We start from the raw sequence: 18849 nt of genomic DNA on the forward strand, positions 1-18849 counted from the left end.
TAGGGCCATTACCTTACAATATAAATCCAGACATGTTAAGGTACCGTATAAATAACATTGAACTAAACTGTCAATAAGTAGATAGTTAACTGTTAGGTTAATATTCCTATATAAGATAAGATAAGATAAGATAAGATGGCCTTTATTAGTCCCACAGGTGGGAAATTTGTTTTGTTACAGCAAAAGTGCAAAGTTATGTAGCAGAAATTAGAAAACACTGGAATGCAATAAAATACAATAAAATAAAATAGAATAGAATAATATATACAATAGAATAAAATAGAAATACAAATACTATATACAACTGAGTAGGAAAATACAAAAACACAACTTCGTCAGAAGAAGAATTGCACGTATAGCAGTCTTATTGCACATGTGTGGGTTTGTGTGTTTGATCAGCTGCAAAAGTCTTTATTGTAGAGTCTGACAGCAGTGGGGAGGAAAGACCTGCGAAATCTCTCCGTCCCACACCGTGGGTGCCGCAGTCTCCCACTGAAGGAGCTGCTCAGTGCTGTCACAGTCTCATGCATGGGGTGGGAGATGTTGTCCAACAGGGATGACAGCTTAGCCACCATTCTCCTGTCACTCACCACCTCCACTGGGTCCAGAGGGCATCCTAGAACAGAGCTGGCCCTTCGGATCAGCCTGTTCAGTCTCTTCCTGTCCCCAGCAGAGTTGCTGCCCCCCCAGCAGACCACACCATAAAAGATGGCTGAGGCCACCACAGAGTCATAGAAGGTCTTCAGGAGTGGGCCCTCCACTCCAAACGACCTGAGTCTCCGAAGCAGGTACAGCCTGCTCTGCCCTTTCCTGTAGAGGGCGTCTGAGTTATGAGTCCAGTCCAGTTTGTTGTTCAGATGAACACCAAGGTACCTGTAGCTGTCCACAGCCTCGATGTCCATACCTTGGATGTTCAGTGGTTGCAGTGGAGGATGCTTGTGCCTGCGGAAGTCTACCACCAGCTCCTTGGTTGAAAAGGTTAAAGGTTTTCAATGAAAAGGTTTGTACATTAATAAGGCATAGCTTTCATTTGAGACTCCAGCAAAAATTATTATAGTTAATTATTAAAAGAGGGGATGATCTCACTTTTGGTCTGGTAGCTACAAAAAGTGTTATTTGCTTATAAATGCGTAATAACGCAATTTGATTCAATTTTATTTATACAGCGCCAAATCACAACAACAGTCACCTTTATATTGTAAGGTAGACCCTACAATCATACATACAGAGAAAAACCCAACAATCAAATTACCCCCTATGAGCAAGCACTTTGGCGACAGTGGGAAGGAAAAACTCCCTTTTAACAGGAAGAAACCTCCAGTGGAGTCAGGCTCAGGGAGGGGCGGGGCCATCTGCTGCGATGGGGTGAGAGAAGGAAAACAGGATAAAGACATGCTGTGGAAGAGAGCCGGAGATTAATAATGAGGTGTGTGTTAATGTTAACCACACGAAACCAATAAGCAAACAAAAACATAAAGCTGAGAACATCTGAACAACAGCAAAGTGAGTATCTAAGTTTAACTTTATTCACATTATTACTGTTGATAAAGCTTTATAAACACTTATTATCTAATAACTCCTGTTTATTAATTACATGGGGCTAAATTTCAAATGTTCCTCTGTAGTATTACTCGTGTCATGTGAAACATGATAACATAAGTATAATAGTCTAAAGGTAAAAGGCAACAATCCCATATTTTTAAACTCCATATTTAAATGCTGGATTGTTTGGAGAGAAAAAAATCTTCTTGTTACTCATTACATCCGGTCAAGGCAAGGCAATTTTATTTGTATAGCACACTTTCAGCACAAGGCAATTCAAGGTGCTTTACATGATTAAAATAAAACACATAAAATAGAACATAAATCACTTTAAAAGTAAAAATACAAGAAAACATTTACAGGAAAGCATTTACAATAAAGAAAGCATTTACAATAAAAGACATCAAATATTCCAAGAATTCAGAGATTAATTATAAATAATGCAAAATTCATGAAAGGTATATTTTTTTTGTCTGGGTTTCCAAGATTGGAGCTTCTTGCCTGATAACCTCTGTGTTAGTGTGATTTATTTAGCCATGTAATTCCTTAGTTGCTATCTTAAACCATGGTTGTCATGTGGAATATGCCAGGAAATTTTCTCTTTAGTTTTCTTTTTCTTTTGTCATGTGTAGCACAGCACAGTGTAATGTCATCATAGTGATAATAAGCATTTTACATGCTGTAGTTTGATAGTTTTTGATTCAGCATTGTGTGTTTTAGCTCTACTTTAATCAAATCAAACGTGATGTTTTTAGGCACTAATACAAAAACAACTTCTGTATGTTGCACTGTCTGAATCTGTCTGCATCAGAGTGATGGGGTACTGTTGGCTCCACTGTGATCTTGGTGAGTGTATGTGATGTGTTGGTTGTCTGTTTGTTTGTTTGTTTGTATGGACATACTGCAAACCAATTTCCCGTTAGGGACAATAAAGTTACCATTGACCATTGACCATTGATCTAAAATGCCGTTTGAACTACGCTTTAAACAGCATAGTATGACAGGGCACTTTGTTCATTTTAAACATCATAGTAAGTGGATTTTAATATTGGCTCGTTTTTAGTTAATAGTAAAACGTGACGGGGGGTACAGCAGTATTCTGTTAATCTGAGTCATCTGAGTTTAAAAAAAATACCGACTATGTCATCAGGGATTATTTTTCTAAGAGCACGAAGTACCCTTCATTGTCAGTTGTACTTCCTTAATTTGGACACTAGATGGAGCCAAATGTGCATTCCTATTTTCTGTCTCCTTGCAGAAATTCCAAAGAGCAGAAATCACAAGCACATTAGCTTTTTTGTTTCTTACCTCAGTCCCTTGAAAATTACTAGGTTATAATAATTTATGCAATATTTGACTGTTTTATAATTTTGTAAAGACGTTTAAAAGGAGAGCGATAATATGCGTCTTAAAGATATATGCGTGTAAATGTGCGTTACATTATCCGTAGATTAGATTTGAAGGGGAAAAAAACACGAGGTGCTGGTTTGAGTTTAATGTAAACGTTTAACTGTCACCTTCCCGGGAACAGTTGGTTTGGGGTTCTACAAATATAACGAAGAAGAAGAAGCAGAGATTAAAATGCATTTTTTCCACTAACCTTTTCTGTGGTCGACATTTTGAAAGCATAAGTGGATTTAATCATTGCACACTTTGTGTTTCAGTAAGAAATGATATTAAACCAACAAGCATAAGTAGAAGGGATGTAGTCATCAGTTATACACCTGTTCATTCCCTAAGGTGACGAATCTAAATATCTGCTTTGAAAAAGTGCGGCAGCTGACAGCGATATAGACATCCTGGTACCAAAAATATGGCACCAACATTTATTTTAGTTCAGTTTATTATTTACCACATGGCACCACATAACTGCTGGGCCTGAAGGTGAAACTCGTGCTTTTACTGACCGCTGGAAGAGCATGAAATTCACCCGTTAGTAGAAGCTGAATCCCAAAGCGTCTGTCCACCATGACCCCTCAGAACTGATCTGGACTTCTGATAGTAACTCTATGTAGTAACCAGTTCTCAAAGTGCGCTTGGAGATACCACCAAAATTGATAATAATAATAATATGAAGGTGGCATAAGAGCAGCACCAAAGCTCAAGGAACAGAACTTTTCATGGTGATAAATATTTAAGCAGTGCTGCCTCCTATGCTTCTCCTGACTGCTGACACTTATGATACTAAATTGAAAAAAATCATAACTCTGAACATTAGCCTTCTTTCAATTTTATGGCACTCATTATTACCCCTAAAATTACTCCGGATATTACTCTTTTAAAAAGACATTTACCAATTAGTTTTCACAAATGCTTTTTTAAAAATCTGTATTATGAAATGATACTAATGCATACAAAAAGAAACTTGATTTTCTTTGAAGAAACGCAATGCTCTTAATACTGAGTTTTCGGAGTGGGAATAGTGACGAGACCAACATTTAACTCTTATTTCGTACTTTGGGTACCCGGTGACGCCTCGGCCACCTGAGAAAGAAACTCCAAAGTGAGTAAGTGAACCTGTAAGCTGTGCTGTCTCATTGCTGTTCAACAAACTCTTCCAAACATCACAATGTGCTGAACGTGTACAAGTGAAGCCAAAGTGGGAGTGGCTTAAACTTGCATCATTTCTGGTGGCCAGCAGGTGGCAAAAGATCAGATTGTATAGACATACACAAGAAAATTATCCTCTTAGTTTTCTTTTTTGAACATCTATGGCCTCAAGTGATAGTTTCAGGTATGATTAAACACAACATGGGGTTTATTTTGGAAATGATCATCCAGTTTAAAGTTAAATAGACAATAACGCAGTGTTTGCTTTGGTTACCTTGTCACTAACCATCAGATTGTGCACAAGTCTCATGGTTCAGAACATCAAAATGTGAGCTTGGCTATGCCCATCTTTTCAATACAGTCTGTGGTCATGAATGCATTTCCCAGAAACATAACAAACCCACAGAAGTCACTGATAAATTTAAGCCTTTTATTAACTTTTCTCTTTTTAAACACAACTAATTCATTTATAAACGTTCCTCTATTCCATTGTAACAGTCCAAATACAAACGATGAGCACAGGGAGAGAAAAAGGAACATACAGTATGTACACAATAAACCACAACAGCACTGTGCGTTGAGGGAGAAGCAGTCAAGGCAAAGCGGACATCAGTCAAAAGTATTCAACTTCATACGCTGAGCTAGTACCTTGTAAAATAAGTGTCTAATACAAACGTATATAAAAATATTAAAGTCAGGACTACTTATGCACGTTATGTACCTAGTACAAAATTAAATAACAATAAAATAAGCGTAAATATTGGCATGAGGAGATAACACAATTGTATAAATAAAACATAGAGGAAATGTGCTTTATTATGAAAAATAAAAACAAATGGACATAATTTAACCAGAAATCCTCAGTTCACATTATTCAGCTATTTTCTGACTGGACCACCAGGGGGCAGCACCGACACATTTTTTCTACGAGAGCAAGGTGGCGCAGGAACAAAAGGAAAGTATGAATGAGAGTCTAGAGGAGCATTTCAACACAGATAACTGGGAACAATAAGAAACAGACATGAACACCCCCCCACCCCATTTTAGCTCACTGCTAAAGGCCTCTGTACGCTTCAAAGGCAAAATTCAAAGCATCCAAAACTCCTGAAGCTTACTGATGCTGCAGTTCCTTTGAAGCATACTGGAACCTTAATCATGTCAAGACAAATGACAAATGAAATGTTACTTCCTGCTTCAGAAAATCTCAATTTTACACAACACATACAAGAAAAACAACTTTTACATCTTTCTCAAACGCAGCCAGTGCCTTCTTTTTTTCCTTACGTCACAACAAAAGCTTCAGAAACATGAAGTGAAAGATACTTGGATCTGATACAGTAAAATAATGGCTAGCTTAATGGTAAACAGTGTCATAGGTTAAGGTTTGGGTTCTCTGTACGGAGAACGCTGGCTTGTGGAACCCAGAGAGAGTAGCGTTTCTGTTGCGTTAGCCAACCAGCAGCTAACTTTGTAGCTTTATTGGGGAGAAAAATAAAAGAGGCGGGGAAACAACAGCCCCAACTTTGTTAACACTCACAGGTTCATCAGGGCGCTATGCTTCCAACAAGAAAAAGCACCTCTTTTTTTTTTAAACTGTGAGGGTTTGTATTGTTTCTTTATAAAACAAAGACTATAAAGTCATACAAAGAGATGAAAAACAGCTGTCCTGAAATGTACAGCACAAAGAGCAAGAGGGTAAGGAAAAGCAGAGCTGGGGCGGGACACCAAATGTCCTCGCCAGCTGAAGCAGAGATTGTCGTTTCCCTTCCAACACGGGGATACTTTGCTTGGAAAACAGCGATGCTGACAGGGCACGCGGGCTCACTTGTTGGGTTCGACGTTATTCTGGTTTCTCCAGAGGTTTAGACCCTGCTTAGCAGAGTGGATCTGTGGGGCAAAGAAAGACAGCACCGTTAGAATCTGCAGACTTTCATCACAGCAAAGTTTGATGATTGCAGTGCTCAGCCTCTTGCAAAAATGGCTGAGGAATGTGAAGCATGACTGTGCAATTCATTCTTGAGAACCTAAAACATTAAGAATCCTTGATTTCTGCTCTTTGTCAAATTGTTTTACAGTGTGCCAAAATATCTTGGACGACTTCCACGAATGTTTCCCTTTTCCATGCAGGATGGATGCTTTTAATACGACAGATTTCAGCAAATCTGCTGGAATTTTACGGTCCTAAAGTCCAGCACAGCGACCGCCACAGCAACAGTCTGCCTTTAGTGGATTTCCAGGTGTAACGTGTGTGGATGTAGGGGGCGACAGGCAGCGCCGGGCACGGCAGCATGTTCTGCTGACGCGGCTCGGCCGGAATAAAGTGACAGATCGTGTCGCAGTGGAGGCAAAGCTCAGGGGACAAACAGAGGGTTGGCAGGCGCTCAGGAAACGTGACCACACACACACGCACACACACACACACACACACACACAGCTAAGTGGATTCACCCCGGCTGGGCTTAACCCAACACTCACAAGGCTGCCGATCCAAAAACCTGCTCTCACCTTTGACCCCTGCCAGAAGATCTGATTCATACGTCTGTCTGCATGTGGGTGGCTGTGCATGTGTGGGGTCAGTTTGGCGATCTGAAGCATGGCTGTCACGCTCCGAGTCATGTGGTCACTGTTCATACATTCTTGGTGTAGTTTTACATCCATTTTTCCTTTCTTGCATCCACATTTTAAAAAGAAAACTTGCAATCAGGTCTGTGTAAGAGCAGGGTGGAGGAGCTGCACTGGCATTGTCCTTCATATGGCAGAAGTTTCAAAGCTGCCTTTCTTTGGACGCTTGGGAACAGAAATAAGGCCAACGTTGCTGTGAGTGAAAATGTCTGCTAGCGAGTTTAAGGCTGAAATACAACCTAACTGCTACTTTTTTCTTTAGTTCACCCAAATAAATTATTTATTAATGTCAGTTACCATTTCCCACGTTAAATTTTACTTCCTTTGATATTGTGCCACCTACCCACCTCTACCTCACAATGTAACTCAAATAAGTTATATTAAAGGCTAAAAAACCCCAAATGTTTTTTAAAAAAAAGCTTTTGGAGACATAACAGCTTTGATCAGCTGGAAAGATCACTGCTGTACTTCATTAAAGGCTCAAAGAGGAATTCATGCGTTCATCTGCTAACAGAATGAGGATTATCCTGTTCTTAGTGTGAACCTCTAGTGAGAGCTGCAACATTAATGCGAGTCCAAAGAAAGGGCAGAGTGTTTTCTCAGCCATCTGTTGTTTTTACAGCAATTTCTTGTAGTTTAATAACTGAAAACTTAAAATCTGCAAATTTTTCACAGCCACATGAATCTGATCTTAACAGCTCTCAGCAGAGAAGCGACGCATCCCTGACTCAGTTCGTGTCAATTTAACTTCAGCGTGTGATGCTGAAGCAAGAGGAAATATCGCTCCGTCAGCTCTCTGGGGCTTAGAGCCACCTGAACAAAGACATTTTTCTGTCATCCATCTTCTCACACACACACAGTACTGTGTGACAGGAGGGTATGGTGTTATTGCGCACATAAGATGTAATTGTGTGAAAATGACTGATGTCTTTAAGCGCGCATGTGCAAGCGATGGCGTGGCCTGGAAGACCGATGACAGCCTCTGTGTGTGTTTAATGCATTTATTGAGTAGCGTGAGGGGTCAGCCTCACAGTGTGACCTACATCCCTCTGGGTGTGCCTGGTCAGCGGGGAGACAGGGCAGAGGATGTGGGGTGACAGCCGTGATTGAAAGACTCGAAGCCCCTGAGGGTGAGTGTGTGCGTGTGCATGCAGAGTGAACAGGGAGGGGTTCATACACACCTCAGAGACTTCCATCTGTCCTTCTCCATGTTGTTCTCAGGACCTTCGCTCTCGTATGATGCCAGATACAATGCTGCAATGAGAAACGGAGCGAGATCATTCAAAGCTGTGACACTTATCTGCCACTCATTTTACCCTCACCCTACTATTTTCTATTTTCTGTAGTAAATGCTGTTGATACTCAAAGCTGATTGGTCAGTTCAGACAGTGCGTTTCAGAGTCGGGAGGATTTTACTCCCTGTCTGTCTCTGATAACACTGCGATAGGAGCTCGAGCCGGTGACAAGACTTTGATGTGGATTACAGGAGACTGAAACTATCGGTGCCGCTGGAGCACGAGAGGTGATAACGAGGTGTGTGTGGATCTGAGGATTAGTCTCTGCTATATTATTATGATTAAGGACAAAGAAGTGGAGGGCACAGTGTACATCATTTTGGTTTCTTCTGTTTCATTCCACACCAACGCTTTATCATTACTGACACAAAGTAACAATTCTCCCTATCAGGGATTTAAAGTAACAAGGTTTGCTTCCTTTGTTTTTAATCTCTGACTATCTTGGTATAGTTAGAAGTATTTTCTGTGCTTGTGTAAATGTATTAACATGTATGGCTTTGTCCATTTATTTCCATATTTACAGACTTGAATGAAATGGTACGTGCCCCCCCAAAAAGCTACTACACAGCTACACAGGGGGGAAAAAAAGCACAATTTTTCACTTGTATAGATAAAGTGTCAAACCAAGCCTTGATTAATGTCTGTAGCTTCACATTTAACATGGATACATTAGTTTCCTGTTTATTTAACATAAACTTTAACGTTCAATGAACTCACCATCTTCGGTGAATACCGGAGCGGTCAGCAGGTACTGCAGGATCTTGCGATCCTTCTCAAACGGACACTCCACTTTCTTCCAGGTCATGAACTCACTCACTTGTTTGGCGAGCTCCCAGAATTTCTGAAACACAGTAACGACACAGGTTGGTTATTCAGAAGGAATCGACATGTTTCAAATGAAAAGACTGCCTTTGAATGAGGTTAGGGTTAGCTCCCCAGTGGCTTAGAGCGCCACACTGTGGTACTAGTCAGCTGTTAAGAAGTGTTAATGTGTTCAAATACACTGTATTTGTTTCATAACAGGACAGGATATAGACGCGGTTCAGCAGCAGTCTATTTCCAAGGATAGAATCAGTCCTTAAAATAGTCTGATTCGGGGTAGCTGTGACCAACCACGAGTGGAAATAGTGTTTGGTCACTGGTCATCATGGAAACAGCTGATATTTACACACCCAAGCCTTACTTCTGCATTTCCCAGCAGTCTTTAGAGAAGTGCTAGTAAACAGCCCAAAATGTGTTTCCATGTATAGTAAATATCGTGACGCTGTCTGACACTGAAAGTCATGTGAGGGGAATCTCCCATTGGGAAATATCAAATTCAGTTTACCTCAAAGTTGATGTGGCCGTTCTGCAGCCTGTTGGCACATCCCTCGTTGAGGAAGTAGATGTCTTTTATGAGCAGGCTGAAGAAAGGGATGACAATCTGCAGGGCAACGGAAAGAGAAAGGGATTTAATATCGGCGAGCAGATATAAGGGGGATTTCCTTATGACTCGCAGGTGTGTGCTCTTTTCTAAACAGCGATTCAAAAAGGATTACGGTTCACAAAGAGGATCTCTGCTTCACAGAAACACACACACTTCTGTTTAAGTAAAACTCGCAAGTTTTCCATCTACAGAAGTCTGTAGCAGGGTGTAAAAATTCAACCTGTAGCTAAAAAAACAGACAAAAAAAACACCAAATGAATTCCTCCGACTGAAAATGGGGAAGTGAGGCTGAGGTAAAGAGGTCAGTTTTCCAGAGAAGAAAATCCCCCTTTAAAAGCCACTTAAATAATTCATTGCCATAACTTACAATGATTCAGGTCACTGCATGTCTGTGCCCACACACACACACACACACACACACACACACACACACACACACACACACACACACACACACACACACACACACACACACACACACACACACACACACACACGCTGATGTGGAGGAAATAAGGAAGAAGCACCAGCAAGTTGTAAGCTGGTGGGTTATTTAGAGGATTCAACTGTCTGGCTGGCATTTATCATCTGATATGGCTCATAAGCAAAAAATGTTTTATACTGAAGGCTGCTGCAAAGTGGCACACTGACCTATAAAAATCCTCAGTCTGTCACCTCTCTCCTCACTGTCCCCACCCAACATTAAACATTCATGACGGCGGAGCTTTCAAAGGAGCAACTGAAGGAAAAGCACACTGTGCTCTTCTTCAAACCTACATTTGTGTTGCACTTTCTATTATTCATACAAAGTCACTGTGTCAGACGTTGTACTTGTACAAGCCGCCCACACCCTTTGTTTTTAGTTCTTCCCACAAAATTATTTTTCGAGCCAAACCAGCGAATCTTGTTCATGTGCTTTTTGTTCCTCGTGTTCTTCTAAAGCTGCTCTTGGCCGGCTCAGATTGCACGCCAGTTTGCATGAAATTATGTCTCCACACCATCGTTTGACAAAAGTTGGGTGCAGCTGACTTGCATTTAACGAGGCCTCAGTGAAGTCACAAAGTCAGAACACCAAGTACAGCGAGGGGTCTGCAGGGGCAGGATGTTTACAAGAGCCTGCTTGTGTGCGTGATCTGAGGGCTGTTGTCATGCATACTGCGCACACGCACACACACACGCGCACTCACACACACACACACACACACACACACACACACACACACACACACACACACACACACACACAGAGTTTAAGGTAAAAAGCCTGTAAGAGCTGAAAGGAAGTCGTTTTCACAGCTGGACATGAGAAGGTGTTAAAGGCCTGGAAGCAGAAGGGAGGCTGGATTTTGTGGCAAAATTAAATCTACCCTAAGTTAATGAAATCTGTAACATTTTTGTAATAGTGATTGTTATCATCTAAAGATGTTTGAATCAGCTAAATACAGTTGCTTTAAAACGGGGATTCCAATTGGTCCAAACAATTAATCCACAGCTATGTCGATACGAGCAATGATGAAACCACTGACAAATTAAGAAAACATTTGTAAGCTTGTAACAATCCAGTGTGCTGCTGGGAAACCTTGGGTTTCTAACATCCATGCAGATGTTATTTTGAAGCCTTGATAATACTCTGTTGATGACATGTAGACGGAGAGCTGGATACCTGACGGCCAAGTAGTCGTTCCTGTTATATCCACCTGAGTGCACATGTAGTTAGATGCACTGCAGTGTAAATTCTTTGTGCTCACCGTCTAATGACAGAATTTGCATCGCTCTGACCCGAGCAGGCGCCTTCCTAAGCATTGTTGCAGACCTTACCACCACATCAAGTTAAACATTAAACTTTAAACCTAAACATTAAACCTAAGGTGTTACCCTGGCCTCCCAACTCTCCACATCTGACCTACTTGATACTCGGTCGAGCAGTTCTCTTTGTATCGTTTACATCCCCCAACCAAGAGAAGCATGCAGCTAGGTAAACATTACATCCGAGCTGAGGGTCACACCGTTAATGCTACAGGCAATATTTGTTCTGCTCAAGTGTGTAGAAGATAGTAGTTCTTACATAAAACAAATAGCGCCGCAGGCGAAGGAAAAACGATGTAAAATTTTATTTTGGGGTGAAATGTCCCTTTATTTTTTTAATTTACTGTCTCCATCTGATTAAAACAAGTCTTAGAGCAGCATGCCATGCAACTTTGTCCAAACTGGAGCTGTCTCCACATTCTTCCTTATAAAATATCTCACAATAGTTGCTACACAACCAAACACGATCCACCGAGTCTGGTTTAGATCAGCTGTTTGGCATTGTGTTAACATGTTATTTCAAGCAAATGAGCCAACATAGCAACAAGTGTTGGATCGTTAAATCTTTTCTGTCCTCACTGCAAAGAACAAAACCTACAGCAAGAATAGGCCGAAACACACGTCATCAGACTGAAGTACTGTGGATGCCTGACGGAGACTATAAACACCCCCCCCCCTCAAAGGAGAGGTCACAAGCAGGAACATACCAGACTTCTTGGGAACTTTCCATTTCATGACCCTGACCTCTTGTACTGGACTGTTTGCATATCTTTGCTACAAAAAAAGGGGGACATCCCTCACGAACCTCAGGGAGCTGCACACACATTGACAGTACACTTTGTCTCCATTAAATAAAAACACCTTTTTTTAAACATGATGACGGGACGAGAGGCTGACCGCTAATGTCTGGCAGCCCACAAGCTTCAGGGCGGATCACATTCGGTCAGGGTGGGTCGAAGCAGCAGAGAACGCTATGTGATCTGGCAGGAGGCCATGTTTTCGTTTCATTCCAAAGCATTTTTGATGAGGAAGAAACTCAGACCCTCTTCATGTTTTGACCCTCATAACTTGACCTCTACGTCCCCTCTGCACTACACTGTTATGTAACCTCCACCCCTCTGCAGTCCTCCCCAGAGGCTGCTGATGCTGTAAATATCACGGGAACACACTGTGCAGACGATTTCAAGATACACCGGTTTGGTTCTCTGCACTGCCTCAAACACGTCCTTCCACGTCACAGTGCATGAGAATAAAGTCTGAGATAAGGTCTCCACTTTTTACATAACTGCAGTCAAGCGTAATACGTCCCCGCTGTGACACATGTCACCACTGAAAGGTCACGACAGCTGTCAAGTGGTTTATAGTAAGACACCGAGCCACCGTTCACTATAAGTGTCTCTGACTGTTTACATGAATTGTAAACCAAAGTCTGGTGTTCACATGTCCAGCTGTTCAAGCTTTTGGGATCTGCATAAACACTGGCTGCTTGATGTGTCAGTATCAAGCGGCAAACTCCAAAAACTGCAATTCCTTGACTGGCCACTTGAGGCTGAATCCAATCCTCATAGACTCCCAGTCTTAAAATGTCCAACTTAACAAAATAAAAAAAACAAACAAAAACAAATTTACATCCTGATATTAACTAAATGATCAATGGCAAAGACGTGCAGTGGGTCACAGCCTGTCCATGAAGTTTGTGATTCACTTCTGGTGAGCGATATTCTTTATTATTTTTATTAGGGTGTCACTTAGCACTAATTAGCAGATGTCTTTGTCCACAATCCAATGTGTCACATCACCATGGTTACGTCCATCTTTTAATAAAGGTCTATTATTCAGTACGAAAATATCTGTCATCTTTTTGGCAAAAAGAAATAAATAATTGGAATCGCAGCTTTTCCCAGAATTGTGAATCCGATGCAACAAATGTTGCGCTTCAAATGTCATCGTCCATATTTAATTTGCACTCTTTCTGCTCGCCACAAGGCCTTCAGATGGGAGCTGAACTACAGGTGAACCAGTTGGAAAGTTAAGATTACATTTAAATATTCAGAAAAAACAATCTCCCGTAAACACGACACCATCAAATGCGGGAACATCAAGGCCTCACCTTCTCTCTGCTGCTGTTGGCGGTGATTGATCTCTGCGTGGCTCCTCTCAGTGCTGTTCTGTAGTTATAGAAATTGCTGGAAGGATCCATCTGGTGCTGCAGAGAGACAAATACAGAGTCAGTGTGAGCACAGACCTCTGAAATATGAGTGGATCTGACGGCCCAAAAAGCCGGCGATTACATATGTTTTGGCTTTGCTAACTCTGTGCCTGCATAATACTAGTTCACAAGAAAGTGAAAGTAGCTGAAGGGAACTCTGAAGCTTCAGTGAAAATGATATAAAATGTGGTTTCATTATTAGTTTTAATTTTCACCATGATGACCAAATATCCTCAAGTTTCAAAAATTGTGACATAAGATGTAGTCACATGGGGGGAAAGAAAAACAAGATGGAGAAACAGACGATGCCGTTGAGTGTGTGACTTTGAACAAACTAAGCAGCAAATTAACTCAAACACAAAGTTTGGGATTCACCTACAAAAAAATCCTCAGAGGGACAAAAGATAAAGATAAAAGGAAAGCATCAAGAAGGGTGCGACTGACAAAAGGAACAAGAGACAGCAGAAGAGGAAAGACGTGGATGATCTCCAGTGAGACGTGAAGAAAACCTAAAGAAGTCGAGTCTTTGAAACCCTTTCAGGTCTCGCAGAGCGTCCCAGCCTCACTCGTCAGATCTCCTATTTCAAAAGGGCCGACTGATGGCCCGTTGGGCTCACTGAACGTGTTCTTGCGGTATGCTGGGTTTTCTCACACACCTCGGGGAGGAAGGCAGGGTTGTGTGATTTGCACACCCAGTTACACCTTAACATCTGGTCCTCCCGGCTGCTGGACTCCATTTATTTCCACCTGTCTTCATCCCCACAGACTCATCAAATTTCCCCTTATTTTTCTTCCAGAATGTACCAAGAACAATCAGAGGTATTCATTTTTGTTCTTTTCTGCACTTTGCATGTTCTGACTTTAAAAAACTGAACCTTCAGACTCAGATGTTCCACAAAAAGTCTGTTGCTTTAACATATAATCATACTAAACTTGGAGAAGGCTATCATGTGCTTTGGTTTAAGAGAAAGGCTTCAACTAGCTCAGTTCTGAAGCCTTTCCAATCAGAGTCTCTGTTTTTTCTGGATTCATGAGCGATCTTAGTCATGGACAGCAAACTCTTTATTCTCCCACTCAGATCCACGCTTGCAAAGGCTTTCAGCATGACCCTGATTTTCTCTCTTACCCAATAAATCACTGACAGCAGTAGCTCCCCCGCAAACCCACAACTAGATTAGTCATAAGTGTTTACCACAACACTGCCACTACGTGTGGGAAAAACTTAAGAGTTGAATTATTAAAAGTGAGAATATAAAACACTCATTTCCTGAGCGCTGGTCAAAGTAAATCTCTTTTATACAAACTCACCTCTAGAATATCAAACTTGGCTGTTTTGACTTTGCTCCAGGTCTTCTTCAGCCGTGACACCGGACTCATGTTCATCCCAGCTGCAACACAAACACGCACGAAAACAAAGGCCATGAGAGAGAGATCACACGTCCGTGCAAACACGATCGCATTAACACATGGCATTTTCCTCATTCAGCCAGACAGACGCACATCCCCCTCCACCCTTCCTCCCCCCCTCTGCCTCCCCTTCTCTTTCTTTACGTTGTTTCTTCTGATGCAGCAGGGCAGCAGGAACAATAGAGTTAACACACGCCTCGTTTCCCCTCCCAGCACTCTGCTTCCCATATGGTAATCCTCTGTGTGTGCCCGGTGCAGGTTCAGGCAGTGAAGGGTCACCAACAGAGCAGAACACCAACACAAAAACAGCCCTGGGGTACTCTAAAGAACTCCGGTTCACAGACAGAAATATAAAACTCGAAACCGCGAAGCCTCGTGTTCTCCCTGAACTCACTTTGGTTCCCAGCAGACAGTTTGCCTTTTACACAGCAGCGAGGGGCCGAAGCGAATGCAGGTCGAACCACGGAGGCATGTGACACCGTGTGTCAGAACGTGTGCTGCCTGGGAAACAGCTCCATCCACTCACAAAGAGACCAGTGTGAAGAAGGACAGGTGTTAGCTGTAGTGGTCCCTCTGGGACACATACGCCCTCCATACGAGATGATTATTATACCGTTAATGTCTTCTTCTTTTCAGCGCAGCCACAATGTCGCCAATGACAAGAAGACACACTGACAGTTGGGGGTTTTTGTTGTTTTTATAATGAATTAAATGGTCACTTAACTCCAAGGCCGATTCCTAGCCATGCAGTAGTTTAGATAATAATGCCCTTCTTTTTCTATCTGATCCAGTTTAGACAGGAAGGAAAACCAAATCTGGATATTTCAAAACCTGAAAAAATAAATGTATTTGCTCACTGAGACACAGCTGATGGTAAATGATGTTTTTGGGGGGTAATAACCCTTTAAAAGCATCACAAATACAGTGTCCCTGGAGACGAGGCTGGTGCAGAAGGATTTGCCTGTGGCTCTCTCCCTCGCCGTCTCAGGGGAGGACAGAGGACAGCTGGCACTCCAATATCCTCTCCTCCCTTTCTCCCTCTCTCCCTCCCTCCTCCCCTGTGTGCTCACACTCTCTGGTCAGTGCTGACCATCTGCCCGGTTTATGCCCTCTTCCAGCCCCGAGTCCGCTCCGTGTTTGTAGTGGATGCAAAGACTCTCCACCCGCCCTCAGGCCTGCGCCAATGACCAATGACACGCTCTCCTCTAAATCCTCCGAGACTCAGAGAGTCTTCTAACCTCCTAGGCCTCGGTGTGTTTCTCATTTCTGATCTTGAATCAACCTGGTTACTTTTAGCGAAACTAATCTTCTTTTTAGAGACACGTTAACACCTGCAGCTGTTTAGTACAACCGGGGTATGCTCCACAGTGGGCAGAAAGTGGAGAGAAATTACATAGAAAAGGCGGAAATATCAATTTCTCTACTGAAAGTAACCTCAAAAGACCAGGATACAATATGCTTATAGTTCAGCCATTGTACAGAGTGAAGAATGGAAACCCCATCAGTGATACGCCTCGAGTTCAGCAACTGTTGGCTTGATAATTCATACTCTCTGTCCTGCAATTTTATACCTTTTGGACCTATTCAAAAGCGCAGACACTGGAAGTGGGGACAATGGGTTCATAAATGTATTTTATAATGTGCAGACTTTGCAGTGACTATATAAGAGTGCGTTTGATTCTGTAAGTACAAGCAGACGGAGCAGAAAGCCACGGGAAAAACTGTCTGAGTGACCAAAGAACAAATTCCATCAAGACAATTATCTGCATGAACTCCGCTCCATCTGCTGCCAAGTTTCACTCATAATATTAAACTGAAGAAAATTACGTAAGGTGGAAATGAACTGAGACAATGTCAGGAGAGGTTACTGCCACGGGGCGACTCCACCGCAGCATGAACAAAACAAACAAACTGCAATTTATAGCACTAATCAAATTTATGATGATGCCCACAAGACAACATGCTCTGTGCAGAGGCCTACACAGGAGGAAGCAAGTGCAGAGTGCAAGTCTGAATGAGGAAAGTGCAGAGCATCATCTTGTGGGAACAATCGCTTCAGGTTTTCTGCAGCAATGAAACAAAACTATAAAACACTTTATCGCACAGAGAAAAAAAGAGAACTCAAACTCACATATGATGGCCATGAGGGAGTTAAAGTTGCCGATGTTGAAGCATTCCCGTGCCACGTCGATGAAGAACTCGATGACTCGGGCTCGGTGCTTCTTTTTCCCCGGCTGTTAACAAAATGGAGAACATTAAAAACTGCATTAGGCCTCAGCTTTATTTCCAACAAACACATTTACCTGTTCCCTGAAAAGGTTGTAATCATTCTCAGGGACGATGGCTGGTAAAGTGCTATGTACAAAGTAATAAAGTTTGCTTGTACATTTGGAGATCACAGTTTGGAGTTTTTGTTTCTTTCTTTATTTTATTTGACAAGCATGAGAAGTGTTTATTTAGCCTGTCCCAGACACTGCAGCCTTGTTTAACCTTGTTTTAGGGAACTTCCTCTTTCAGCTGAACTTTTGGGACACGAAAGCTACGTCCATCCTTTATATACAGCCTATGGTTTGGCCACGTAGTACAAAATAATCTAGTGTAAACTGAGCTGTGAACATTTCTTTGGGTACTTCATTCGCTAAACAATTATCTGAAAAATTAACCTAATGAAGATAGCAGTGGTTGAGTACCATCAACAATCCGCCTTCATTAGCAGGGAATTTTATTGCTTGGCTTGCTGTTTGTTACCTACCATGCAGATCTCTGTAGCCACCAGATAACTGAGTCTGTTGAACCAGTCGACATAAGCCTCCAGGTTGCTGGCCTTTTTGTGATCACTGAAGCAATTCTGCAGAAAAAAAACAAAGAAAACCCACCTTCAGTTAGAGCTGAAGTTAAAAGCAAAACCAGTCTATGCCAAACGATTCAACAAATTAAAAAAATAAAAATAAATGAGTGGACCTGTGCAGCCAATAATACTCAGCTTCCCCCTGCTTTTCATCTATAAGCACAATAGTGGTCAATGTTATTCACATTATGCATGCTGGTTCTTTGTGTGGATTCCTCTTGATATAATTCCACACATTCCTCTAGCCTTACGCCACTCGCGCCCATGCCGAGTTCCCGCCACTGGACACGTCGCTTTTTATGCAGACAGGCTGAGTTATCCCCGTGTTTTCAAGTGGCTCGTTGGGGGTACGAGGCAAGCTAGCCTAAAGGAACAAAGGCAGCCTTAACCCCCATCACCCTGGCTTCCAAAAAAACGGGCCCGTTGCCTAGCAGCCAAACGCCAGAAAAGAGACCACACCGCCCCAAAGCACACACACACACACACACACACACACACACACCTTACCAATGCAAACCCTTGGCAGTAGTGGTTGCTAGGAGATGGGGTGCATGCATGCCCATCTAATCCAGACACTGGGATGATTTGAGGAAATTGTCGGTGAGGTGTGATTGAGTGTGTGAGGGGAGCGGATATGTGGTCTGCTGCTAAAGTCTGCAAATAACCTGCCCTCACTTTGACCCATGCGGCAGGCAGTTACTGCGCTGTGTAAACTTAACATCCTTCTGGAAGAGAAACTAGGCCATCGGAGACAAATCAAGTCTACACACCAGATTTCAGCCAGAAAAAAACATTGCATAACTACTGTATGTGTTTTCTTATCTGCTGACGTATTCTGAAGCATGCAGACATTACCTTATCATTATCCAGAGGGTCTTTCTGGACGAAAGCCTGGACGAATTCTTCAGGTCCGATGTAACTCAGTCTTTCCTGAAAAGGTAAAAAAAAAAAAAATCTCTGAGAATCCACGACCACTTTGCATCACACCAGGACCGTAAAAGGTTTAGTCACCAGATGGTTTTCCCTACTTGTTCAAAGTTAGTTTGGGATTATCTTACATCATTAAAGCCTACATTTTATCTCCTTTTTAGAACCTTTATAAAAACCCTGATTAAACCCTGTTTTTCACATTGATTTAGCTGAT

General features: G+C 42.1%; 1 protein-coding gene and 1 long non-coding RNA gene across 4 annotated transcripts in view; one reads left to right on the plus strand and one right to left on the minus strand.

Annotated features, from left to right (window-relative positions):
• The window catches only part of LOC112841790 (uncharacterized), a 43791-nt gene that overhangs the window by 10982 nt on the left and 13960 nt on the right, over positions 1-18849 (plus strand). The window lies entirely within an intron of this gene.
• The window catches only part of rasgef1ba (RasGEF domain family, member 1Ba), a 112121-nt gene continuing 97780 nt past the window's right edge, over positions 4509-18849 (minus strand). For both annotated transcript variants that reach the window (XM_005451512.4, XM_003444539.5), the window contains 9 exons: positions 18561-18635; positions 17610-17705; positions 16989-17091; positions 14759-14838; positions 13352-13447; positions 9337-9432; positions 8727-8850; positions 7896-7968; positions 4509-5979 (listed from right to left, as the gene is read on the minus strand). In XM_005451512.4, coding sequence (XP_005451569.1) covers positions 5955-5979; positions 7896-7968; positions 8727-8850; positions 9337-9432; positions 13352-13447; positions 14759-14838; positions 16989-17091; positions 17610-17705; positions 18561-18635 — 768 coding nt within the window. In that variant the 3' untranslated portion in view covers positions 4509-5954. The remainder of the gene's footprint in view (positions 5980-7895; positions 7969-8726; positions 8851-9336; positions 9433-13351; positions 13448-14758; positions 14839-16988; positions 17092-17609; positions 17706-18560; positions 18636-18849) is intronic.

This window comes from Oreochromis niloticus, linkage group LG12 (assembly GCF_001858045.2).
Source record: "Oreochromis niloticus isolate F11D_XX linkage group LG12, O_niloticus_UMD_NMBU, whole genome shotgun sequence".
Lineage (NCBI taxonomy): Eukaryota > Metazoa > Chordata > Actinopteri > Cichliformes > Cichlidae > Oreochromis > Oreochromis niloticus.